At 37.0% G+C, this 27,177-nt stretch overlaps 1 protein-coding gene across 1 annotated transcript in view; it reads right to left on the reverse strand.

Moving 5' to 3' along the window:
* Positions 1–7,759, reverse strand: part of cacna1ha (calcium channel, voltage-dependent, T type, alpha 1H subunit a) — a 56,570-nt gene extending 48,811 nt beyond the window's left edge. Inside the window, exons 1-3 of the mRNA XM_052552775.1 lie at positions 7,629–7,759; positions 5,466–5,599; positions 4,999–5,096 (exon numbers count right to left, since the gene is read on the reverse strand). Of these exons, the coding sequence (XP_052408735.1) occupies positions 4,999–5,096; positions 5,466–5,599; positions 7,629–7,721 (325 nt within the window). The 5' untranslated portion in view covers positions 7,722–7,759. The remainder of the gene's footprint in view (positions 1–4,998; positions 5,097–5,465; positions 5,600–7,628) is intronic.
* Positions 7,760–27,177: the final 19,418 nt, after the last annotated feature.

The following is a 27,177-nucleotide window of genomic DNA, read 5'->3' on the forward strand; positions in this document are numbered from 1 at the left end:
ACTTAAGGCAAATTTTACAACAATAGTTGAAAAAAACCCCAAATCTGAATGCATCTTGTTGCATCGACTCTTGTTGTCTTAACAGATATGCCTTTTAACATTGTATATGGTGAAATGGCAAATGTAGAACGACACCTTTAACTTAAATCGGTCCCACTTGTCATAATGCTTGACAGAGCACAGAAATTGCATATTTTAAATGGACTGCTGATGGATCACAGGGACTCACTGAGTCAGACTTTAATGGAAAAATAAGACTTAAACCACTGAACAAATGTCCATTCCCATTATCCCTCACTGCAGGTTTCCACTACCACTGATAAAAGCTAACCACCACTCAGAACACCATAGCAACCATACAGCAAGACCCTAGCAACCACACAGCAATGTGCTAACAATCACTCTATCAACCACATAACAAGGCCCTGGCAACACCCTACAGTAGCACTGTGGAAGTGAGAGAAACCCTCACATTTTGAGTGGATACAGAATTCTTGTGTACAACTGAAAACTACTATAATAGCAAAAGCTTAAGGGATGTATTACACATGCTAATATAAACTCACATCAGAACCTTCAGGCAGCTAAAAATGATACTATTCTAAAGAATACAAACACGCCTTTTAAAATTAATCATATTAATGTATGTGATTCAATGATTTAGTCTAATGCTGTTATTTTTTAACAGCTAACACATTAAATCTGACCATAACTGCTTTATACTTTTCCGTGGTATTGCTAAAACAACTGTTTGCACTCTTTTAGTTAGAATATATTAATATCGATAAAAAAAGATTATGAATGGGTATAATTTAGTCTCACGTGTACAGTATATTGTCAATGTGAAATGTAAAAAAAAAATATTCCTGGCAGTAGAAGGGAAATGTCATTTGCACAAAAAAAAAAAAAAAAAAAAAAAGACCAAACGAGGGATCCCAGGTTTACTGTAAAAACATGCCTGTGGCAACATTTGAGCAAAATTATATTTCATTGTTTCTTGAACGCTTTGCAAAAATGTCAAAATATCTAGACAGCGGTGCCAAAACAAAGTTTATATAAGGGATGAAATCAATCTGAAAAATAACGTAATAATGTATTCTAAACCTACCTAAAACCTGTATTGTTTACAAAAGCAAAAGTGAAATAAAACACATTTGCTGAAGAAAACAGGACATTTTAGTTTGCTTCTACAAGTCTATGTTTCTACAAGCATGTTTTCCAATGAGCCTATGTAGGTAGAGGACAGCAGGAAAGAATTTTTCAAAATTCTCAGAAGCATGTGACAGGATGTGGGGGAGTACATGAAGTTATTTTATTATTTAAAGATAAACATGTTTTGATTTTAATGTTTGCATTTCCTGTTTTTTTTGTTTTTTTTTAGTTTGAAGAAAATACAATCTGCTATAAAATTGCTGTTCACTTTTGAGATTAAGTGAAATGCATCACAAAAACATTTTAGTCAATTGACTAGAAAACAAACAAAATAGAGTAAAAGGAAAGTCATGGATGCATATGTAAATCAGCTGCATGTGTCACTGTCACATGGCCCAGTGATCAAGACAGACCGTTGTGAACTGTGTTCGGTGACACACTAAAACTGTCAGAAAGGATACGCCCGAGAGCATCAGCATTCAGGATATCTCAAGCGGAATGAACGCCTGTTTACCTACAGATACTCATACTTATTTCAGATGAATCAGTCCTGTCTCTCACTCTACTTTCTTGAGATGACACAACAATGGTAAAAAAAAACTGCACAAAGACACCCACTGAAAAAGCATAAAAACATCGGCAAACATCAATGTGAGAAGTGCCCCCAGAGAGGAGTGATGCATCCGGTGGATCCGAGTGACTAATGTGCTTGAGGTGGGTGTGTGGCTGATGTAATTAAAGTGTATGATATGGAGAGAAGAGGCCTTAAATGGGCCTGTCTGAGTGTGGATATCCCCTCGATGGCCTGCAGCCCTCCCTCCAAAGACAGTGTGGAGCCACACCGTCGCTTGGACACTTTTAATGAACCCCCTGGAGATACGTGTGGTCACATAGTGGAAGTGGATGAACACGCTAACTCACTTTTGTGTAAACAGATAGATAGAGATAGAGATTTTCTAGCTTAGTATTTGAATTACAGCTTCAGGTGTGAAATGGCATGTCGGCAATAACAAAATAACATAGACACACACATACAGTACACTCCAACTAACATCCACAATTCACTCCAGAGAATCCTAATATCATTCCATACTAAAAGCACTTCTGCTGGCGGCAACAGTCCACCAAGACAAATAAATCACGGTATCTCGTCCTCCATCTGGGCAACAGCAGAGTCATTAAAGCTGATGTGGTGGGGCAGAATTACTCATACTTTAAATCTCCAACGTACTCCAGGGACGTGTCTCAATCCATCTTGTGTAGTAAGTGCACTAACCAGGGATTCTGCTATTTCTATGGCTGTCGAAATTCAAGTGCACTAAAATGTTTGCTCTCCAAAAATGGGAAATTCACTACGTACAGTACACTTCTATATACACTACCAACATCTACATTTAAAAATCTATGTACATATGTGGTGTATGTTTTCGAGAGATTAGTACTTTGATTCACTAAAGATTCATTTAATTGAACAAAAAAGAGAAACATTATAAAGACATTTATAGTTTTACAAAACATTTCGATTTTAAATATTAGGGAATGCTTAAAATGTTAAGCAGCACAACTGTTTTCTACATTGATAATAATAAAGAGTGTTTCTTGAGCACAAAATCAGCATATTAGAATGATTTCTAAAGGATCATGTGACATTGAAGAGTGTAGTAACGTCCAGCACAGGAATAGATTACAATTTAAAATATATTATTGCAGTAGAAAATATTTATGCTAAATTGTAATATTTTACAATATTACCGTTTACTGTATTGTTAATCAAATGCAGAAAGAAAAGAACAAACTTTAGAGCAGACCTTTGTCTGTGTAGAAGTCTGTTAACAGTAATGAGAGGGGACACTATGATAATGTTATATGGTCTTTGACTTATGGGACATATTAGCTTGTTGTTTTTCTAACAGACAAGGATCTAGAGATCAAATATAACTGTCAGTCCACCACACAGAGACTCATTACTGGAAGAAATATGCCTCTCTCAGTTTGTGGGGCATGTTCTGCTGGGTAATTTATGGACTAGTGTGTTCTGTAAGTTGTCTTTACTGCACACAGGCTCATCACGTGATTGGCTGAAATGATCTCTGCTTCACAAGTCATAGATCAGGCAGCTGTTTTCTCCTTTCATCACAGATGAAAGGATACATAATAACATCTCTGAGTGGCAGGCAACATCCACAACTAAAGATCACCCTGCTGGAAACACCAGGTCTAACCAGCCTTTAGGTTGCTGAAGCTGAAGTACATTTTCCCGTCATGTGCTGCGTTGTTTAAATAGCAAATGCATTTGTGCCTATTTGTGCGCCAATCTGTGTGTTCAGGCGCATTGTTTGGCACGTTGCTATTTTGAGAAACAGAAAATAAACTGCACCATATACCAACTCAAACCTGGTCTAAATATGTTTCTAAATATTTTCAATATTTTTTTATTTGTTATTTAAAAGCGCATTAGTAATATGCGCCTAGGCAGGTGCACAATGTGCATACACTTTGTGTACACACACAGGGCACACAAACATTTTTAAGAATTAAAAATTACATTCCGCCATGTAAATAGTGAACCCACTATGGCACAAGCGGAACTGGCTTTTAAAGGGGACTGGAGGTGAGACTCTGATTGGTTTACTGAACATTATGCCCAAAAAAAACCCATTTCTCATTAAGAGAATAGGGACACCCTGTTTAGACCATGCGGCTGGGCACGCCGACCATTTTCCCGTCGTTAAACTAGCAAAAGTGTATTTGGACATGCCCTGAGTGCACTTGCGCCATGCGCTTTTAGACCACACACTTACCGTAGATCATTAAAAAAGGGCTCTATGAGCGGTTGTGTGCAAATTGGTGGGCGGGACAAAACAGGCAGTGATTTAGAAGCAGGCGTAGATCTTCTCTCGTTTTGGAAAATTGGCTTCAGTATAAGCTGTTTTTAGACTACTGAGATCTGAAACTTACATATATATATATATATATATATATATATATATATATATATATATATATGTATATATATATATATATATATATATATATATATATATATATATATATATATATATATATATATGTGTATATATATATATATATATATATATATATATATATATATATATATATATGTATGTATATATATATATATATATATATATATGTATATATATATATATATATATATATATATATATATATATATATATATGTATATATATATAAAGATCAAGGGACTTTTGATTTCTGAGTTCATGAGCCCTTTAACCTGGTTGATAAATATGTTTAACCCTGCTATGTTGAAAACCCTACAGCACTTTTATTTTTCCTGGTCAGAAATGATAGTTTGGGGAAGTGTGGCTTTGTTCCATTTAATGATAAAGACATTTCAAAATAAACTTCCTGTTTAAACATTAAAGGACAGTCATGTGATAAACTGCTAATTTCTTAACATTAATGAGGCCTATGATAAATCCATTTCTAAAAAGAAATGCAAAACCTGTCCTAACTGAAAGAAAAAAAGCTGCCAGATTGAATCCAATATTTGGTGATAAAATAGCATAATGAGAATTTTATGAACTTGTCTGTATGCTGGTCATTTTTGACTTTGAAAAACACAAATGTAACAAGGTGGAAAAACATTGGGAAGTTGTAATACCCAGTGTGAACAGGGTCAGTTTTAGCCAAGTTTTAGCCCAGTGTAATGACATTATTTTTTGTGGAAAAAGAAAATCCTCCCCGGGTCAAAATGACCCGAACACCACCAGAAGCTTAAAGCACATAAACCATCTTGAACCAATTAATCACCATAAATAGCCCATTTTATCTGGATTTCCCAGCATGACCGACACTTACTAGGAACTCTGTTGATGGCTCGCAGGGGCCTGAGCACTCGCACAGTCCGGATGGCTGACAGGCTGGCGTTATGACCGTCCAGTGAATACTCCATCATCCTGAAGAAAGCAGAGCAGAGGAAACATAGTGCAAGCGTCAGACACTAAAGGTCAATCTCTATAGCCTTTCTTTCTGTCGATCTTACATGAGGATAATGAAAGAAAAGAGGTTTTAAAAGTGAAGTCTTCATGCATTCATCACTCTTGTCAATTTAAAGGTCATTTTAAACAACAAAGGGAATGTTTTATTAAATGGTTAATGAATCAGAGCACTAGGAAATCTATTTTTTCAATCTAAATCTGTCAGTAATTCTATTTCCCAACTCATGGCCTATAAATCGAGTGGTGGGTCCCTCTTGACCAGCTTTACCGTGGGGATAATGGTTGAATGCATGAGTGACAAGTGAGAAAAAAGGCGGGATTCCTCACCCTGCCATGACAATGAAGAAGTCCAGGCGGTTCCATGTGTCACCAAGGTAACACTTTGATCCAAAAATCCCCAAGGCTATCATTTTGATGACCATCTCCACAGCAAAGAAGGCGAAGATGCAGTCATCAAATGCCTGTGGACACAGATCACATCCAAATAATTACATAGTAGAACAGACATTTTAAACAATTATGTATCAACAGTGTTGTGAAGGTAACTATGATACAGCTTTAACAGGAAATACTGGCATCTAACAATGCCTTGGAAAAAACAGTTAATCTTAAAAAAATAAAGCATTTGCATAAATAAAATAGGAAGAAAACAGTTATTAAATCAGCATGTGTACTATTCTGTGTCCTAAACTCCTGAAATATTGGTGTCTCATATTTTAGAGCAGTCGATGCAATTTGGGAAAGAAATCAATCAAATTTTCAGCAACTTTAACAGATTAGTTACATTTATTTTGTAATTAAATTACATGAATTCCATTACATGTAACTACTTACTCCCCAACACTGTATACATGCTTTTGCATTTGCTTCCCTAAATAAATGCTGCTTTCACACACATATCTTTTTACCCCAAAAACCAAGATTTTTCTTAGAAAAAATTAGCTTTCCCCTAAAAAAAATAGGCATTTCTTGCAAAAGCTTTTTTTTACTAATTCCTTAAAAAAAATGCCACTTTTTTGCAGAAGTATCCATACCAAAATTTAACAACTACAGTATCTTACAGCAAATTAGGAGTTTACTGGGGCAAAAGTCGTAGCTAAGGGTGAGAATTGGTCCCCAAAATAAAATGTGACCTTTTTTTTTGACAAAAGTATTACATTTACCATTAGAGACCTTGAGTTCACACACAAAAGCAGTGAAACATAGATTTTCCTCCCACTTCATATTATTTTCATCACAAAAATGTTTCAGGTGAATGCAAGGTTATTAGGGTGAACGCAGCATTTTGAGAAAATACAAAAGCACTGACGTATAATTTTTCTTCCCTGTTCTTCCCACCCCCATCACTATGTCCTTTTATGGGTTCTGTACAGATTTCTGTTTCTGTTGCTGGAAAAGTTAAAAATGGGCAGAGAACTTTAAATGTGCGTATATAAATTTAGGCAACATTTGAGCAGTTTACAGGGAGAGAGTGAAAAGATCAGCTATGATTCATTTTGTGTAGTATTTTCAGCTCTGGCCTCAGCCGACCCGATCTCCTAAATCCTGCTGATGCTGATGTCAGACTCTTCTGGACATAAAAATTTCCCACAGTACCATATATAAAACCCAGTTTACTTTGGTGGGAGCGTGGGCAGGATTACAGAGAATTACAAAACTAGAGAAAAAATGCCTCAGTCTCAGATATCTGGCAAAGGTTCCAGTGACCCCTAAACCTGTGCGTGCCACAAAACATGGGCCAAACGCCAACTCAGTGCTGAGACAGTCCTAAAAACAGATACTGGACACAAAAATAATAAAATAAACAAATAAAATAAAGGGTTAGAAATACATTTTAGGACCAATGGAGATGATGTGAATTCTGATGTACAGAGGCCCCAAAAATGTACTTGGAGATCTAATCACACCAATATTATTTTATTTTTATTCAGATACAATTTATATTTTGAATTCATTTGAAAGATTTAATTAATGACTTTTTTATTTTTCATTTTAAACTTAATTTAGCTGTTTTTTATTTTATTTTTAATATTTCCTTTTAGTTCAGTTAATATTTAATTATTTTCTAGTAACAAAAATATTTTTATGTTTTTAGCATCAGTTTTACTTAAATAAAACAACCATGATCCACTCTTAAAATGCATAAATGTCTTTAGGTTTCAAATGATAAAACAGAAACGTGGAACATAGTGGAACATGTGATGAAGCACGCCTAGTATTCTGCAGGTACACCTGCTTGAACTCATTAATTTTACAAAAAAATTCACCTTGAAACTAGTTTGTTTTGAAGTAATGCATCAGAGAAGAGAAGTAAGTACCAAGAAAAGCTCTAGCAGCTTTTGATGGTTTGATGTTATTTAATGCAATGCAAATATATTCCAGTTTTAAGTGTCCAAATGCTTTTCTGGAATACTGTATCTTGGAATGAGGTTTGAAAAAACATCATCACATAACAAGCTTTCTCTCGTTACATAATGGAGCGAGACGTACCTGTAGGACGACACACCACTCCGACTGGCACTTGAGGTCCTCACATGGCTGGAACATGCCCAGAGTCACACAGTTCAACAGAATCACCAGCATGCTCACATGCTCAAACCATGTGCACAAGAGTCAAGGGAATATATCGCAGAGATTCGTTGATTCTGGATTGTGCTCTGTCAATTGCAAAGAACTGTCAATCCACAAAACATAAAGATACATAGATAATATTGATTTTGTTGATCCCTTATACTTAGCTCAGAGCAACAATCCGGACGAAGCAAATTAAAAAATGCAAGGACATTATTGCAAAACATTGCTTCCTTCTGACTGAATTTTAATTAAACTTCTAAAACACGATTAACAAGTGCAAAGCCTATTATACACAGATTAAATAAATTAGGTTTTATGTTTTTCTCTTTTAATTTGAGCTGTTTGGTTTCCTCAAGGCCAAAACACAAACACAGAGGTGAAATTAAATGAAAATGAGGTACAAGACAACTGTTAAAGGTCTGGAGGTGTCTTAAAAGTTTAACAAACCACAGGCACTAATGAAAAGAAAGGGAATAATTCATATTTCAAGAAAAAAAAGCTTGCATTTTAAGAAATCAACATTACACAGTTTTTGAAAGACCAAGACTCCTCACCAAGGAGCCATTAATTTGATCAAAAAGTCATTAAAAACATTAACACTGTGAAATATTATTACAATATTATTAAAATAACAATTTTAATATTAACTTAAAAGACACAATTTATGAATTAATTATTCCTGTTTTAGTAAAGCTGAATTTTTAGCATCATTACTCCAATATGCAGCATCACATTATCCTTCAAAAATCATTCTAATATATTGATTTGCTGCACATTAAACATTTATACAGATATAATGCTTAACATTTGTGTGAAGACTACGATTTTCTTTCAGGATTCTTTAATGGACAGAAAGTTCAAAATGACAGCATTTAAAACTATTACAAATATCTTTCCTTTAACTATCAATCCATTCAGTACATCCTTACTAAATGAAAGCATTCATTTCTTTCAAAAACAAACAAATGAAGAAGAAATTGTACTGACCCCATACAGTAGTGTATAAGAGACTCTTTTTCAAATGAGTAACAGTAATACTTTCCCCTCATTTTATCACGAGTGGAGGACTAATGCTTAAGATATCAATAAACTATACAGCCATAGCAGCCATGTCCAGCATCCAAGCAGGCGAAAAATGTTCTTCTCACTACTTAACTGCTGAAATATTTAGAGAGTACAACAGGAACAGGGTTATGCTGGTTCCAGCGCTGTCTGAGATGTCAGATGGCATAAGAGCTGTCAGCGATGAGGCCGAAACAAGCACGACCCATTAGCACCTCCGTCGGCGCTGTCCGTTACACTGAAGATCACGACCAAAGTGTCCATCATGACCAGCGGCAGTCACGCATCACGCACGCCCAAATCAGCACCAACAACATCCACAAACCCTTCCGGATGCCATGTTGTCCAGATCATCTCTAATCATCTGGCCCCGCTCATACACAATCTTTAAAACACCTGAGCTTTCTTAGGGTTTAAAAACAACAGCCTTGTTACACCAAGGGCTTCGCACCTCATGTTTTATGCAGGTCTGCTCATCTAAATGGGACAAATGACTGGCACTTGCTATGCGACACACAAATGAGAAATTTGAATAATGCTCATTTCCATAAGCCATCGCAGAGCTTCGGCTTGTGGGCGTCGTGATGTTGTGTTCCCTCACAATGGAGAGGAGACTGAAATCAGGTGTTGATGATGAACCCTGAGGATCTTTACGTCATCAAGCCTCTGTCGGAGCTTCACAAACAACAGAAAAGGAGTAAAGGAGAAAGCTCTCTAAATCTCTTAAAACACTCTTTGAAGGTTTTCTATTCAGCTGGCACACAATGGAGTAAAAATTAGGCTTGGACGTGATTTCCCAAGATGGACAGTGGCCACCCTGGGGTCCGAGAAAAATCAGGATGTGGAATGCTTTGATTAGTGTTTCTTGATTTCAGTCATTCTTCCAAGCAGATCCGGGTCCCAAATCCCACTTCACAGGCCTTTCTGACTTGCTCAAAGATGTTAACGCTCTCCAGGGAAAGGCGGGAAATGGAGCGGACTTTAATAAGTTATGCCAGAGGTTAAGAGACCTGAATGGGGCACACAGAGCAGTTAGGGTAACTCATGGTGAAAGACACGCTACAGTTCCCACTTACGGTCTACAGTCTGAGCGGCTTAAATTGATAATCTGTCACTTTATAAATAATGGTCTGTTCTCATGAAAGGAACTAGCCAGTTTTCCAGCTCTACGGTCTATCCATCCCCTTAAAGCAGTGGTCGGCAACAGCAAAAGCCAAAACTGTCCCGCCTGCAATAATATCTGGCCCACGAGGCAGTCAGATTATTTAGCTTCTGAAAATAGGTCTGTCATGATTACTCACAATCACTTCATCTTTAGTGATTTTGCCTTCAACAAAGCAACGTTATTGCAGTGCAATGCTTTATTTTGAGATGAATTAAGAGCTTTTATTTTGAAAAGTTCAAAAGAGTCTATTATATTCTCTCACCAGCTAGCTTCATTACTCTGCTCACAACTTAATAGCGCACCTCCAGCATGCAATAAAAAAAATTTAGTACATGAGGATGCCAAGGAATAATTCTGTGTAAAAGTAGGCTATGTCAAATAATTATTATCGTAAGTTAGGCTTTAAAATGATACACATTTATTATTCATAATATGGAAAGAGGAAATAAAACAGTTTGTTAAGAGCATGACTCAAACATGCCATTAATGAGCTACTTCAAGTCCTCTTTTATTTTTTGACTAATTTTTGTCCATTCCGCATCTCCCACATTTGTGTGTTTTAGCAAGGCGTGTTTCAAGTTGGTAAATGAAGATACTTGCCAGCTTGGGTGTCACTACTCAGACATAAACCCGGACACCATGACACAAATTTGACTTTTTGTTAATGACCGCCCTACTACAGGATTTATCACAGTGTAACAGCTCACTACCAGTTACAAAAGACACTGTAACAGTCTGTCACAGGCAATTCTAGTTGTCCAAAACAGTCCAAAAAAACTGTTAAATAAAGCACGCGCATCCATAATAAAACCTCACTCAGCTCTGGGGGGTGAATGAAGGCCTCCTGTAGCGAATCCCTGCATTTTTGTCAGAAAAATATCCATATTTCAATTGTAATTATATGTCAAAATGGATCTTATTATGAGTATTAGGGCATCCAGCAGCATGAACGCCTACTAGCGACCAACAATACAGCCATCTGGTGACCTGCCGTGATAAAACTGCTATCACTGGGAATGGGGCATTACATTACTTTTACTCTTTCTTTATACAGCAATAACACAGAAAACTTGGCTCGTCTCGAATGTTTTTTTTTTTTTCACCTGAAGCCTCCAGTTGTTGTTTTCAGATCAGCTCTAGTAATGGGGCTTATGGCAGTAATTTACTGGGCTTTCTGCAACATCACAGGAAAGTTGCGTGACTTTGATGGCTAGATGGAACAGTGTTTGTGCAAGAGATTGTCTGTCCTTGAAGTACTCATCCTGCCAACTAAGTGGGACACAGTCACGGCAGACTGGCTCCTTTATCACGTTCTCTTGTGAACATCTGCCATATGGCTGCGTTGCAAAATATGTCTCTGTGTTAGAACAAACCTTCAGCATTGCTTTTCCGTGGAAGCTGCAGCTACCGCCCTGATTGAAACCCACTAACATGTAAATGCGTGACTCACTGGAAAACTATTGATGGAAATCACACTTTGAACTTAAATTCCTGTTATTCTAGCAGTTGGCATCATGTCGCTGAATAAATAAGGCATTTAGTTGGCAATTAGTAAGTAATAGTAATAAGACATAATTAACAGAGGTGTTCAATTACATATTCTAGGTGCTAATGTGTGTTTTTGGCACTGCTGTTCAGATTATCAGCAGAAGTTCCTTTATTTATATTCTCTGATAGCTGCTGATATTATAACAGTTTGGTAAAAAATACAGAAAAGATTATTCTGGCAGAGGTGAGTAATTTTTGCTTCACTTTTGATTTCTCCCAGTGAATCAAATATTTTGAATCTGTTCACAAAAAAGAGATTTGTTCAGTGAACTGCATATTAAATTATTGCACCAGTAGGTGGTAGGGCTGATATATTTTTTTAAAATATTAGTCAATATTTCAAATAAAAATTTACATTCGAATGCAAAAAAGTTTTTTTTTTAGACGTACGTTAAGAAGGCAGCCTAATCAGTGGTGCACGAGATACAATGACAATTTAAGTGACATTGCATTATAATGTTTCTGTAAGCCTATCCAGTTGAAGCTACTAGATGCAGCACTGCTGCGTTGTTCATTACAATATTGCGAAAAAAGAGAACATCAATGCGGAGAAGATCTTGTTTACATAAAAACTGAAACCAAGCCATTCACACAGAATGCATATTTCATGCATTTTCTAGACAGACATCTACAGTATCAGCGTTGCACTCACGTCTCGCACAAAGGAGCTGCATGTTTAGGAAGCCATGCAAAAATAATGCAAGCTTAACTTTGAAAAAAAGAGAGAGACTTTATGGCAGTTTTTTTTCCCAATTCCACTGCATCTCATGTTTTTAAATGAAAAATGTACTCTGTTTAACTGACTTTCCGACCGTTGTATTAAACTATGCATACATACATGATACCGTTTTGTTTATAGTTGTTTAAGCAACTTAATTAATTATAATTGGTTCATAAACATTATTTTAGACATTATGCACTTTTTTCACAGATAGTCGTTATATTTGAATATCTTTGAATAAATTTGCATTAGTAATATTTTGCTCAATGCATCATCTAGTGGCCTCAGAAGAAAAGCCAAAAGCTCTACACCCTAGTTGAAATTATGCATTTTAAATGTGAAAATTATTTTAATTTTGATAATACTTAAGTACAAAATTCGATTTTAGTTTTTCAGACATTTTGACGGCCCTAGTAGGTGGTAAATTAATATAAAGAGAAAATACTGACCAAACAGATTTGTTCACAACAGAAATACCAGTAGCACTTTATTTTACAGTCCTGTTCCTCGTGTACATACTAATGTAATTACAATAACTAGGTACTAACCCTGAACCTAGAGTACCCCTAATCCTAACCCTACCCAGTTTAGTTACCATATATTACCAGTACTTTCTTAGGTTATACACTTTAAGTACACTGTAAGTACACGTACTGTAAAATAAAGTGCAACCGACATATCTTTCTCTAAAAAAAAAAAAAGATTAATGCTTTTTTAATAATGGCTCAGTAAAAGGAATCAACCTATACAGAAAAAAAACATCCTTTTTATTTATAAAAATATCCTACAATGCTAAAGCTTAAAGTGAGGTTTCCTTTTCTGTGAAACCCTTCAAAATGACAAATGGGCTTTCTCTGGGCGCTGGTTTCACCTTTACTTGGCACTATCACAATGATTTAAAAAAAAGGGACTCTGAGCAACAGAAACGGGAAGCCTCACTATTCAGTGTCACTGCTAACAATTGGATTATTTGCTTGTTGCTAACTTAGGAGAAAAGGATTGATGAAGCCATCACACTGATTAAGCCAAGAGGATCGTCACAGCCTGCCACCTAGACTAATGGCCTCACTGACACAAGGTTGACCGGGTTCTCCTGATTCAGTCAACTCATCACAATGCAAGTGGAGATGCAGTTCTCCCCTCTGCTGTGCGTTCATTAGCAGAGAGCAAATTCAATCAAGGCAGTCTGTAATAATATTTTCCAGCAGGGTCAGAGGGGCTAAACCCTAGGGACAGACACAATATGGTTGCACTCTTCCTGTTATGCAGTACCTTCCGAACTCTTTGACTTACAGTATATGAATATTAACAATAAGCTTGTATTGTAATTCTGAGAAGCGTATTTATTCAAAAATGTACCAGACAGAATTATTCTCTGGACAAACTCAGGCACTTAAGGCTTATTAATTATTGAGTTTAACTTGATTTACACAATGGTAAAAACACTGACAGGGTGCAAAATTGGATGTTAATAATGAGCTGAAGTTAAAGAGAATGAGAGTTACAGTAACTTGCACAAGGGTGACATCTGGAAATTAATGTAGATAAAAATCTTTTTGTCAAACAGGATACCACAAAACATCAAAATACATTACAATCATGGCTATATATTTATTCATGTATGAGCTATTGTTTTTCCACCAAATATGGTTAATTCCTTGATTTGTACAATTTTTCATGTTATATTTTGTAATAGTGGTGTTGTTTTATTTTGTAGGATATTACAGACTTTTTTTTCTCACCCAATATTTTAGAGGCACTGCCTCCCTTGATATACATAAATACATACATATACAGTATATATATATACCACTATAGAAAATCTAATCAGTGAAATTGTACTGCTCAATTATGGCAGCTGTAGGAATTTTGATTCATGCTAATTGAATGTATGTACTCTGCAAAACTATTTGTCAAGATTACAGTTTCCATTTAAGTATATATGAACTGTACATGTATGTCTATTACCTACACAGAAAATAGCAAAGTCATTAGCAAGCTGAGTGAAATGACTTGCCTTAAAGGGACTTTGGGGAGACTTTAATGGAGACAGCAAACCCCATGCCTTAAAAACACTGATTCAGCATACTATTCATGAACTGTGACACTATAAAGATGGGAGGGAATGGGTCCCGGCCTTGAAATACAATAAAGCCTTCCTGCTTCAATAGATATATCAGGCTGTGATATTGTAAGCGGCTTCTTAGAAATAAGATAATCTCATTCTCATTTCCTGTGCTCTCCATGCACCACCACTTAACGTCATTAATCCTTTACATTAAATACTGCTGAAGGTCTGACCTCTTTATTATCCGTTTCTCCAGCGGTGGAATTAGCCCACTGCCAGATGTCAGCAGTAACCAGTATAAGCCATCACAAACCAGCATAAACTAGTACAGAAACTCCCTCTAAGCTGGCTCTTTCAGCTTGGCGTGTGATAAAGTACCAGATTCCACAAGCTGAGTGGCTTTTAATGATCATAGATCTGGATAAGTAAAAGGTTTACAGAATGCAGTTGCAAGAAACGAGGCATTTATCATTGTCAGGTGGCTGAATTCCCACGACAGATCCAGCGGATCTGAGAACAGCACCAGGCCAGCTGTACCGCAAGAAAACCTGCTGATCACATCCAAACCATCATCACTCCTCTTAGTCTCCACAACATGCTGCTAAATACTTTCATCTGCTGGAACAATAAGGTGAAACGCTCCCAGGAGCAAAGACGAACTCAAATTATCAGCCACTGGTGAACCAGAATCCGTGAATGCTTTTGTGTGCAGAAAATAGAGGTCACCGTGTTTGATTGACAGGCAAAGTCTCTCCTAACATAATAAAGTGACACAAAAACTCAAGTTTCTAAACAAATTGCACTGATACAGCATATATAGAGCATGCAATAAGGGCAAAAGGTCAATTCATGCATTATTCGGTATTAAAGGATTCATTCACTCTTGAATTAAAATCTCCTGACAATTTACTCACTCCTATGTCATCTAATATCTCTTTCTTTCTTCTATTGCATTAAAAAAACATGTTTTTTGAGGAAAACGTTCCAGGATTTTTCTTCATATAGTGAACTTCAACATGGATCATTGGCGTGAAGGTCCAAGTTGCAGTTTCAAAGGGCTCTGCACGATCCACAGCCGAGAAGTAAGACTCATATCTAAAGAAACAATCAGCCATTTTCATTTTTTTTTTTTATTAATATAATTTTTAACAACAAATTAAAAATTAACAACAGACTCAAGCGTGTGGACTTTGAAAGAAACCGAATGCATATCTTTACTCTATTCAGTTTAGCAAGACAGTGACAGTGTTTGTAATTTCTACTTGCTTTTGATGCGACCTGACACACACATTCAGCGCAATCAAGTGTCAAGCCGTTAGGTGACCAGACACCAGTGGGCGGGGCTTATGGTGAGAAAAAGTCTATTCGTCGATGTCTTGCTGTGGAGGCGCCTTTCACCTCGGATCCAATCTAGCTATTTTTGGAGCTTGATTAAATAAATACTTTGTTTATATCTAGGAGGACGTTTTAAGATATGAAACTTCCAGGATGTTTTAATGGTACTAAGACCCTTTATATGTCAAAAGATCAAGGCAAATTTGATTTCTCATGTCATGACCCTTTTAAAACCTTATACAGGAACCACTGCAAATTTGAGCCAGTGCTGCCCTCTACACACTTTCTGCAGGGTCTATAAATTACAAAACCTGGCAACCCTTTTGAAAACGTCTTCAACTGAATAAAAGGCCTTCCCATACGGACAAAAACAGATCAATTACCACAGCGCCCATGATTCTTGAAATGACATTTTCAGTCTTTAAAAATCAATTACTGTGGCTCCTATCCAGCATAACAATACTGTAATACAAAAATCATGTTAGTACTCAAAGCTTGCGCAAAAAGGTCCAGACCATCATTCCCCGGAAAGAAGTGATTTTATTCTACCAGGGAGAACAACTAGCACCTTGTTGTTTCCCTGAAGAAAGACGCTGTTTTTTTGGCTGAAACATTTGTCTCGAAACAGATGATGAGCACTCACATCTTCCGTGGTAAAGCGTTCAGCTGACTGCAGCGTACGTCTGAGAGTCAGGGAATATTATTCATGAAAGGTTCACATTTCTCATTTTTCCAAAAGAGAATTGAAATCGTTACGTGCAGCGCTGAAGCTATCATGACGTTCCCTTTGGGCATGTGCTGCTCTACACCTATATACATCATGTGTAGGTTCACATTAGTGCGTATGATCTAGAGAGCAGGCCGAGGTGAAAGTCATAGCACTCGACGCACATGTGTGACGTGTGAGAGAGCCCGGGGCTATCCAGGAATAGTCAAGCATCTGGAGTTATAGCAGACCCCTGAGTCGACCGCTGGCTTCGCTAACGTACCGCTCGTCCTCTCTGCTAAACCAAAGTCTGTTTACAGAGGACGTGCAGCGGCAATTAAACAAGCCGCGTGTGGTGCCCCTCCACTGTGTCCTTGAGCTGAGATGCCGTTTATTTCAGCTGAACCATCGCAGACGCTGCCAGCTGTGTGCATAGTAATCTGGATTACAGTATTACTCCCCTGCCAAACGGGAGAAGAAACAGGCACAGCAGTGACGTTAAATAAAAGGTTATCGAGTTTTCCAATGTTCAAACTTCATGGACACTGCAAGTGGAAGTGCAAGTTTGGCACACAAGAACACTTCTATCACTATAATGGTGTGTATTACACTAATGTAAATCACTACTAAGTACTGTTTTTTACTTCTCAGTTGGACAGTTGTGTTATCTTTAGGAGTGCCGCTTGTGCAACCTAGAAAAAAAAAGGGTGCATGATGCCCCTTTTTGTGCAGCAAATGAAAAAGGCTATCAGGAACAGAGACAACAGAGATAGCCAACATACTTCTTGTTGATTGCACCGATTACACTGCTTATAAAAAAAAAAAAAGGCTTTCCGACTACAACGTTTTATAGTTTTGTGGTTGCTTGGTAACAGCAGGAGACTGGGACAGGCCATCTGCGGTGTGACACACCAACAGAGAAATGATTTATACAGGAACAGAGAGTGGAATCACAGACTGACACTTTATCATTAAAGTCCTCGATCGGCATCTGAGATCCAGCCCACCTAGACTACCACTAGAGAGAGTGGGAAGCTGCAGTGCTGTTGTTTCGTGTCTTCTGCGCAAGATGAATTTATTGCAGAAATGAATATTGCTGATTGACTATATACTGTATATGGAATAACACTGTAAGTAGTAAGCAGCAAATGTGACGCTGGACCACATTCTTAAGTGTAAATTTTTAAAAACTGAGATTTATACATTATCTGAAAGCTGAATAAATAAGCTTTTGTTTGGATAGGACAATATTTGGCCAAGATACAAATATTTGAAAATCTGGAATCTGAGGGTGCAAAAAAAAATCTAAATATTGAGAAAATGGCCTTTAAATTTGTCCAAACGAATTCTTAACAATGCATATTTCTAATCAAAACTTAAGTTTTAATATATTTATGATAAGAAATATATAAAATATCTTCATGGAACATGAAAAATCAATCATTTTGACCCATACAATGTATTTATGGCTTTTGCTACAAATATACCCCAGCGACTTAAGACTGGTTTTATTGTCCAGGGTCACATATGGACAAACATAAAAAAAATTAAATTAAATGTGGCTTTGCTTTCATTGATATAAGCTAAATGAAATATACATTTACTGGCAATCCTTTTAAAAGCAGCTGCTTAATCTCGCATTAATGTGATTATAGTTACAAAATCCAAACAACGTTTCTGACTCAACCTTTATTTTTTGGATCCAGTTCTTAGCTATAACAAATCCGTTACTACTAACTTTTATTATTTTACTTCTTTTTAAATATAATCATACTGTGAGTACTGTACTGTTGAATGAACATATTTCCTACCAAACAAAATATGTCCCAAGAAAATTGTTATAACGCTCCCATTAAATTATGAAAACATTATTTTTGAATGTTCTCTGAACAGGCCTGTTAGCTGAGAGTTTGGCAATGGTAGATTTATTTAAATAGCAAGATTAGTTCAGGAATTATATCATAGTGAGTGAACTCGAAAAAAAAGAAAATCTCTTTCCAACTCTGTAAATAAGAAAATTCGTAAAAATATTTGACAGTCTATTGTAATCCAATTTAGCATTCAAAATCTGCTGTTTCAGGTAATGCCAACACAATATATCTATGGTATTTAAAAATAAAAGCAGTGGATATTGTTCAATTCTCATCACAGGATTATATTCATAATGAAGTGGTTTTAAAGATGTCCACACCAACATAGACTGCAGCGAACAAGCTGTAAACAGCCAGTAAGTAATGAAACATTAAAAATTTCCTTTGATCCGACTCACTTTTCTGCACTTTTAAATACTGCCCCAGATTCAATAATCTCTTGCTTTTTGCAGCAAGGCAAAGAACATTGAAATTACCCCCCTCTCACACAAGAGAAGAAAAGATAGAAGGAGGAGCCACAGAGAGGGAGCACAGAGAAAAATAATCAAATTTGCTTCCTCTTTGGTTGTCTCCACAGGAACACACTAAGTGTTCAGCTGCTTCCCTTCTTACAAATCCATGCTATCTAATATTGGATTAGTCGAGACTGGAAAAAAAATCCAAGATGGAGCGCTAAACACCTTACGAGATATTTCAATGTTCTTGTCTTTAATGTGTCTATCTTCTGTTACTTCATTCTAGTATCCATTACACACACATAATTACAAACAGTGCTCTGTAAAAGCGCCGTGTGGTTTATGTTGTTTGTTGCATTAAAAAGGTAAACGCAACCTCATCCGTGCTGGCAGTGTTCAGCAAGTTCATTGGTGGTTATTTATCTATTATCATATGCAGACCCTGCAGCTCGCCTGTATTAATAATTAAATCAACAAATTATATCTATAGAGTGTAAACAATGGTGTGTGATATCTCCAACACTGTAATTTCACAAAACAGGCCTATAATCTCCTGCACCCTGAGCGCTTTACTGTCTAATGTCCTTTATACTGTTCCTCTGTCAGTGCTCTGTTCAAAAAGACAATAAATGCAGAGATAAGAATCTCAACAACTGAATGATAGTGCGAGTGGTTTGGCACAACATTTTAAAGGGATATCATCAGGGATGTCATCATTTACACACTTTCATGTTACAAACCTGTATGAATTTCTTGACTTCACTCTTCTCAAGCTTTTAAGCTTCAAAAATGACGAAAGCACCAAAAAAGTTGTATTTTTAAGCATTGTTTGATTCACAGACTGACATTTAAGTCTTTTATCACTAATAATCTTCCAGTGAGCTGTTAACTTCTGGTTGGGCAGGATGTGTTGCCAAGATCTTTGATAATTCTGGTCATGACAGAAATCCATTTGTAATATACTTATACATATCTACATCTGCAACTCCCTGTCTAGGGATTTTGAAGTGAGTGGATATATTCATAGATTAGCAATAAAATCCAGTGTTGCTAAACTGGCCTATGAATGATGCTTATGGCAAGTGATCACATTTTTTGCACACTATGATTTCCTCAGCAACCAGCTTCTGTGACTATAAATGTAACCCCTCTGAATGAGAGAGTGGGATCCATTTTGTGCAGCAGATTGAATTTTAGCCAGACAAAAGATTTGTCACATTCTGGCTTGTGCACTTTAGGAGTCTTTCAGAAGTGGGACAGGCACAACAGTGGTGTAGGAAGGCTGTGTGAGATGAAAGCGCTCTCTATATTTTGTCCCACATCTGTTGATGATAAACAATATTTCCATATGTCCCTTGCCTGATTTGTGTGTGGAAATTAGCAACTTATGTAACATAATTACAAATGGTTCAGAGATGGAAAGGACAGCCTAATTATTGTGCACCATTAATTTAAGCATTTCAGAAGCAACATGCCATGGACCAGTTTGCATAATACAGTATGACACTACCACTGATGAAAAAAGGAAGCAGGTGCAGATATCAATCACAAATATTACAGCCCACGTACACTAGTAAGCTCACATCATCAGCTGACGCTTTCCATAAACACGCAACATTTAGAAAAAATCTTAGGAAATGTATAATTTTGATGTGAGTGGAAAATAGGAGATTTTTTTTTTGGAGTTATTTTTGACTACGGATTTATTTTGTTGAGAACGATAGTTAAAATTTCATAATGATGTATTTATTTCATGCAAACAAACATCTTATTTGTGGATTATTGTGCAGCTTTTTTTAGCTGTTTGGACTCTTAATCTGACGGCACCCATTCACTGCAGAGGACCTGTTGGTGAGCAAGTGATGCAATGCTTTATTTCTCCAAATCTGTTTTGATGAAAAAACAAACATCTCAGCCTCAGAGTAAATTTTCAGCCAATTTTCATTTTTGGCTGAACCATTTCTTTAAAGGAGTGATGTACGAAAACAGAGAATAAGATATCCACTTGATTTTCACGATTTGCAAATATTTCGTTTTGATAGCTTACCATGTGTAAATAAGTGATGGAAATAAATAGTTTTCAACATGATCAATTCAGACGTATTTATGTGGCTTTTATGGAGTCAAAATAATGCCTCCATAAATAATAATAATAATTGCGTACGTATATAATGTATATACGTACGCAAAAAAATTATGATTTGCAAAAAAAATAAAGTTTTGCAAATGAAAATGTAAGTATTGAGGAAAATAAATTTGCTTTTTGCAAACAAAAAAACATAAATGAAACAGAGCGAAAGCAATGATTTTGCAATACATATTTTCCACGGTCATATCTATTAATTTATCGGCAGCGCTGCTTTTATTTTGCGTGTCAATTTAGTGTGAGCTTGCGATACCGTTTTCCCTTTGCGCTTCATTTTTCTGCACGTCTCTCTTTGTGGCACTGTTTTGACATTGGGGAGGAGTCAAGGGATGGGGGCATGTAAGTTACAACATGCCTCCCTGGAAGGGACGTCATCGGCCCGAGATGCAGCTCACTGATCCAGGTCCTGTCATGATGAGCGAGACTTTCAAATGGATCGTTTCTTTTTATTCAGTAGCATTGTGCGCTGGCGTCCTCCACAAGTTAAGAGATTTTAAACAAACACTTGCAGCTAACCAAATGAAACAATACACATTTTAATGCTACAAAAGTGTGCACATCAAGAGAAATAAACAGCAGATGTTCATGGTAACAACTTCTTTAACTTGAGCAAACGCTGCGAATACATATACATTTGTTAATAAATTTAATAAAACGAAAACATTAATGTTTTAATGCTATAGAATAAAAAGAAACAATCCACTCGAAAGTCTCGTGCAGATGAAGCGCAAAGGGAAAACGGTATCGCAAGCTCAAACTAGACTGACACGCAAAATAAAAGCAGCGCTGCAGATAAATTAATAGATATGACCATGGAAATTATGTATTGCAAAATCATTGCTTTCGCGCTGTTTCATTTATGTTTTGCAATTCTTAATTTTTGTTTGCAAAAAGCAAATTTATTTTCCTCAATACTTTAACTTTCATTTGCAAAACTTTATTTTATTTAGCAAATCATAATTTTATTGCGAATATATATAAGGCATTATTTTGACTCCATAGGCTTTCTACTTCTGCTTATCTTTCCAACTTGAATGAATCACATCAACACTCTTCCATTAACCTTACTGCCTCGCTTACTGCTAAAAGTCATGTAAATAAAACATGCATTCATCTTTAAAACTAAGTGCCCCAACAGCTTCTTCAAAAGTTTTACTCATTAAATAGACATTTAAACAGATGCACTGGATCAATACCAGCGCATCTTCAGCGCAGAATCCGATTGGTCCGAGGCTATGTTTGTGCACTAGCGCAGAGGATGGGAATCACACAGACACGCAATTAGCACGACTCCTGGTTGCCATGGAGATATGTGACTGTGCATCTGCTTGAATGAGAAATTCCGTTTCCACAGTCCGTTAAAACGCCCACGTATCGTTTGAGCTGTTCGAAAGCTCCCCTGCATATTTGAGCATGCTGACAGATCCACAAAGTCTGTGCCGCTACGACGCAGTCTAACTCCTTTTCACAACTGCAGAACTTTTTATTTGATTTTTTTTGGTCGTTCAGTCACATATCAAGGGAGAAGAGGAAAACGGTTTGCGGAGACTCAGACTGTATTAATCACGAAGCGTGGCTTGGGGTTTCTCTTCCAACGGATGCACACATGTGTCGATTGCACAGGAGAGACGTTTGGCAAGTGCTGTCACGTCTCACACTCCTCCATAATCTCCAAAATGGTGTCCAGATCTACAACTGTACTCGTACAGATAATGAAACCCAGGCTAAGGAGTCTGCCAAAACGTTCTCCTCCATTTCTCCTTCATTTTACAGCTTTAAGAAATGTAATTTGCGATGGTTTGATTTCCTTAATGTACTGCCCCAACCTCTGACTTAGCAATGATACACCCTAGATCGAGTTAGCCAACAAATCCCCTCTCTCTTCAGGGAGCTCACACATATGAAAACGCTTACACACGTGTATACGGCAGGAAATATGGATGTAAAATGCTGAATTTCCCCCTCCTAAATGTGTCTTAGGGCAGCTGTGTTACACAGCAGAAACTCTTTATACTGTTCTGCCTTGATGTCCCAGGCAAGATCTCATCCTTTTATGCCTGTCGGGATGAATGGGCTTCTGCGGTCAATCTCAGCTGTAAGCCACACCAGAGGAAGAGAGGACAGAGGAACCGGCGTGGGCTTTCAAATAAAGGCATCATCACCCTGCGTGCTACCCTTTCAGGCTCTGGAGACTGCTGAGGGAGACCGGAGCCCGCAGTGGGTTGAGTTTCAAGCCGAGCTGATAAAAAAAAGACACCCCGCATCATGATCATTCCAACAGAGAGGGTACGTGCCCCCTCCAATTTCTGAGTGGATTTTGAATGCAGCCTGCGAAAACCCAAAAATGCTATCTTTGATAATTAAGCTGCCTTAGTATAAGAAGTGGTTCTCTAAAACACTGTGGTAGGAATCAACCATTCACTTGTCTGAATTCAATCTGATTCACTCCGTTTCCTACGCATCTTTTCCTATGGAACACAGAAGCTCACAGAAATAAAGGTAGAAAAGCTATTACTGGGGTGGTATCTTTTCAAAATAAGATAGATAGATAGATTTCAGTATACTTGTTGGAAAGGATCTTTTTTAACTACCGGTAACACCGGGTTATTTTATGATTTAAAAAAAATTTAATTATATATTTGTAAATATATATTATACATTCACTAATATAATTTGGTTTTTGGAAAGTCACAGGCCATCAAATGTCAAATTATCTGATCATTTAATTTTGGAGTTTTGTCATGAGGGTCTTTAGGTGCTTTCTTTATTCTAATTGTATACTAACTATTTACCAGCTGTACTAAAATCTACTAGACTAACACATCCTACATACAGTCAACTGCTACGATGATTTTCCACCTTTAGTCATGTGTTTTCTTGCCTAGGGCACCAACTAAGACAATATTGCTCCAAAAAAAAAAAAAAAAAATTAAAATAAAAAAATCAATCAATAAAGAGTGGGTACGTCAAAACATAAGCATGTTTGGGTACTCCCTCAGCTTGTGAAACAAAAAGAAAGGTACCAATGCTTTGTCAAAGTCTCAGGTCTGGTTCTGTGGGTGGACTATCTGCCGTCTCTCTACAGTCAATCTCCTGCAGAACGGCTCAGCTGTAATGAGCCTCAGAATGATGTGGGTTCCAGGGCGCCACGAAACAAGGTTAATAAATAACTCACAGCTTTAATAAAACAATTGTGCTCAAACAGCCTCCAGTACATCATAGATGTTTTTTTATCTCCATCTCTTTGCCCAGCCACTTTATCTCAGGTTATTAGTTCATTGCACCAAAGCAGCAATATGATGCTAATATGAAGATATGGAATCGGTGTGCAAGTAAAATGTGACAATGATACGTCACTGTGAATACTGTTTACTTTTCTCATGGCCTAGACTGTCAAGTGACATAGTTGCATGCTGGTAACGAATGTGTCATGACTGGAAGATGCTGTATGAGGCATGTATGAGAGTGTGTGTTCGGCAACACACTTGCTTTCCTGATGCCACCGCAGAACTTCTCGGCTGTGGACTGGTGGGAGGCAGTACACTCCATTAGAACAAGATTGCATAATTTGTCACGATGTTAAAAGAGACACTTTAAGGTGTCTCAAAAAAACAAAGAGGAAGACAGGTAACCGGAAAATGCTGATATTATTAACTCTGTCAGAATGCTGATGAGGTAAAGACTTAAAAGGCAGAGTAGATGAAATCCACTGAGCTTGTCAGCACAGATACGTCTCTGTCTTTTACTTTGATGCTTGCAGTAATATTTTAAACTTGTTTCATCGCTGCGTTCAAGTGCTAAAAGTGTTTATGATTAGTTAAAAGGCTTGCTCTGCAGTTTTTTTATTTATTTATGTTGTTCTGATCGATATGGCAGTCATATGACTCCTAGAAGAGTGAATGCATCTTCACATGAACATGAATGTTTTAGTTATTGATTCCATTGTTACATCTATTCACTGTCAGACATGATTTATTTTTTCCTCTGTGTAAAAGTGACCAATTGCAACAAGTTACAGAGTGATAGTCAGACAGTCATGTGATGTTAAGATGCTGAGCCAACCTTCTCCATGTAAAATAAAGTTTTGCACCTTTTTTAGTCTACTGGTTTGACTAAATATATTCAGCCTATATGATATAATGTTGTACACAATAAAAAAAAAATCAAGGGTACTGTTACATTTTTTTTTATTATTAATTATTTATCTATATATGATTTTGTATATGACTTTAAAGGGGTCATCGGATGCTACATGCACTTTTACAAGCTGTTTGAACTGAAATGTGTTTTGGCAGTGTGTGTACACATCCACAACTTAATTTTTTTTTTAGAACTTTCTCAAATCGAACAATCCTCAGATTCCTGTCTGTGTGACATCACAAAATCAGGCCCCTCCCACGATAGTTTGATTGACAGTAGCGTCTCAGCTGAAGACGCAGTGGACTACACTTGTTTCTGAAGGGAATGCACACCCAATCTAAAAGCATCTGTGTTTGTGCGATTCTTGATCCAGCTTCACCATCAGAAGTGAATGGAAGGTTTTTTAATGAATCTTTGTAAATCACCTTTACTAATAATGTGCTAATTAACAAGTTTCACAAGAATGCAGCTTAAAGTAAACAGTCCCTCAGTGAGAGGCTCAGAAGAGAGGGGCGGGGTCAGCAGAACTTTACAAATGATCAATTTTAACAGAACAGATGCTTCAGTGTAATTTTATTTATATTATATTATTATTGATATTATTGATATTAAATATATTCAGATTTATATTGTTTTGGGACAGTTTCACAATTATAAAACACATTATTAAACACGAAGCAGCAACACAGCAGTATATACTTATTAATCTTGGCAATATTACTGCTACACATTGCTCCGGGCAACATTAATTGACACTGATTACATTTTACAAACTGAATTTGCCCAGCTGCTAATTGATAATATTGTTTGTCATCCTTTATTTGACAGCAACGGGCAAGATTATGATTTGATTTCCCCCTTTAGGCACAGATGAAGTAAAGCATTAGCTCTAAGTATGTGGTGTGTTCAGTGGTCTGTGTTCTGTCACATTCTTTCTTATGACAGAGGCCAAGACACATGGGTGTCACATCCTGCAGCTCAAACCAAAGACAGACACTGCCATGCATTCAAACGGACAGGGTTTCCCAGGGCTCTATTTTTCTGATTACTCTATTGACAAGGACTCCAAAAGTGCGTCACTGCAGATTGTCAAGCCCCACTTGATGGATGAACCCACGTTTGCATGCGACCAAAGTCACTTTTCCAGAATCACACAGGTTCTTAAAACTCATTATAGCTGTTACAAAGCAAGCTCGCAAAACACCCTACAAGAGGTGCTCAAGGATTGCCATTAACATAATCCTGCGGTCTGAATCACACAAGAGTTTTCATTTGCATTTTAGCAACAGGGGTCCTCCGGTGTGTAAAACCTTTAAGGTAGACCAATAAACTCATACAAAGGAGATTCAAATTAATGTAGTACAATCGGTTTCTGTACAACAGTTCATAATACACACAATCCTGCAAGCTTCCTCTAAGGCTTATGCAAATTCATGACTGTATGAAACCAGTATACGTTTTAAGTGACGGGGCTGTCACACTGTAATCTCGAATCCTGATAGACACACTCGTCCTCTGTAGAGACTGCACTGTGGCAGACATTATGCAATCCTAGCACTATGATTTCTGCAGCCAATTAGGAACTTCCTGTATGACGGTGTAACAAAACCTTGTTTTTCCCCTAGACATTGCATCCAATAAAGCCCACACAAAATATTATGGGTGGTCAAGATTGGTCATGCAGTTTGCAAGGCTAATTATGGGTGTGTGGCAGAGCGGCGGAGCCAATGCCACCTCCACACTCAGCGGCACCATGCGCAGGACCTGAGATTCAGAGAGGATCACCTGTGGAGATCTGGCGCACAGTTAGATAACGCCGCTCTGACACAGAGAAGCTCAGTCTGGGCAGAGAAAAGCGTGTGAATGTGCTGTGTATATCTGTGCTAACCCTGCGAATCTCTTTTGCTCTATGACTTTCTTATTCAAAAGCTGGCACTTCTTTTTCAGTACTGTCTGCCTCGTGCTCAGTATGTTTTTATTAAGGTGACCAGATATCTGAAATGAAAACTGAAGACATTTTTGTATGCATCTTTTGTATACAATTTGCAGTGTTATTTTCTATTACTTATAGTATAGAAATAGTATGTAAATTTATATATTACTACCATTTGGGCTTTATTTATTTATTTAAAAACATGTTGCTTATGATCACCAAGGCTAAATTTATTTGATTAAAATACAGCAAACCAAAAATAATGTGATATATTATTACAATTTAAAATAACCATTTTCTATTTTCAAATGTCTT

This window comes from Carassius gibelio, chromosome B3, assembly GCF_023724105.1.
Source record: "Carassius gibelio isolate Cgi1373 ecotype wild population from Czech Republic chromosome B3, carGib1.2-hapl.c, whole genome shotgun sequence".
NCBI lineage: Eukaryota > Metazoa > Chordata > Actinopteri > Cypriniformes > Cyprinidae > Carassius > Carassius gibelio.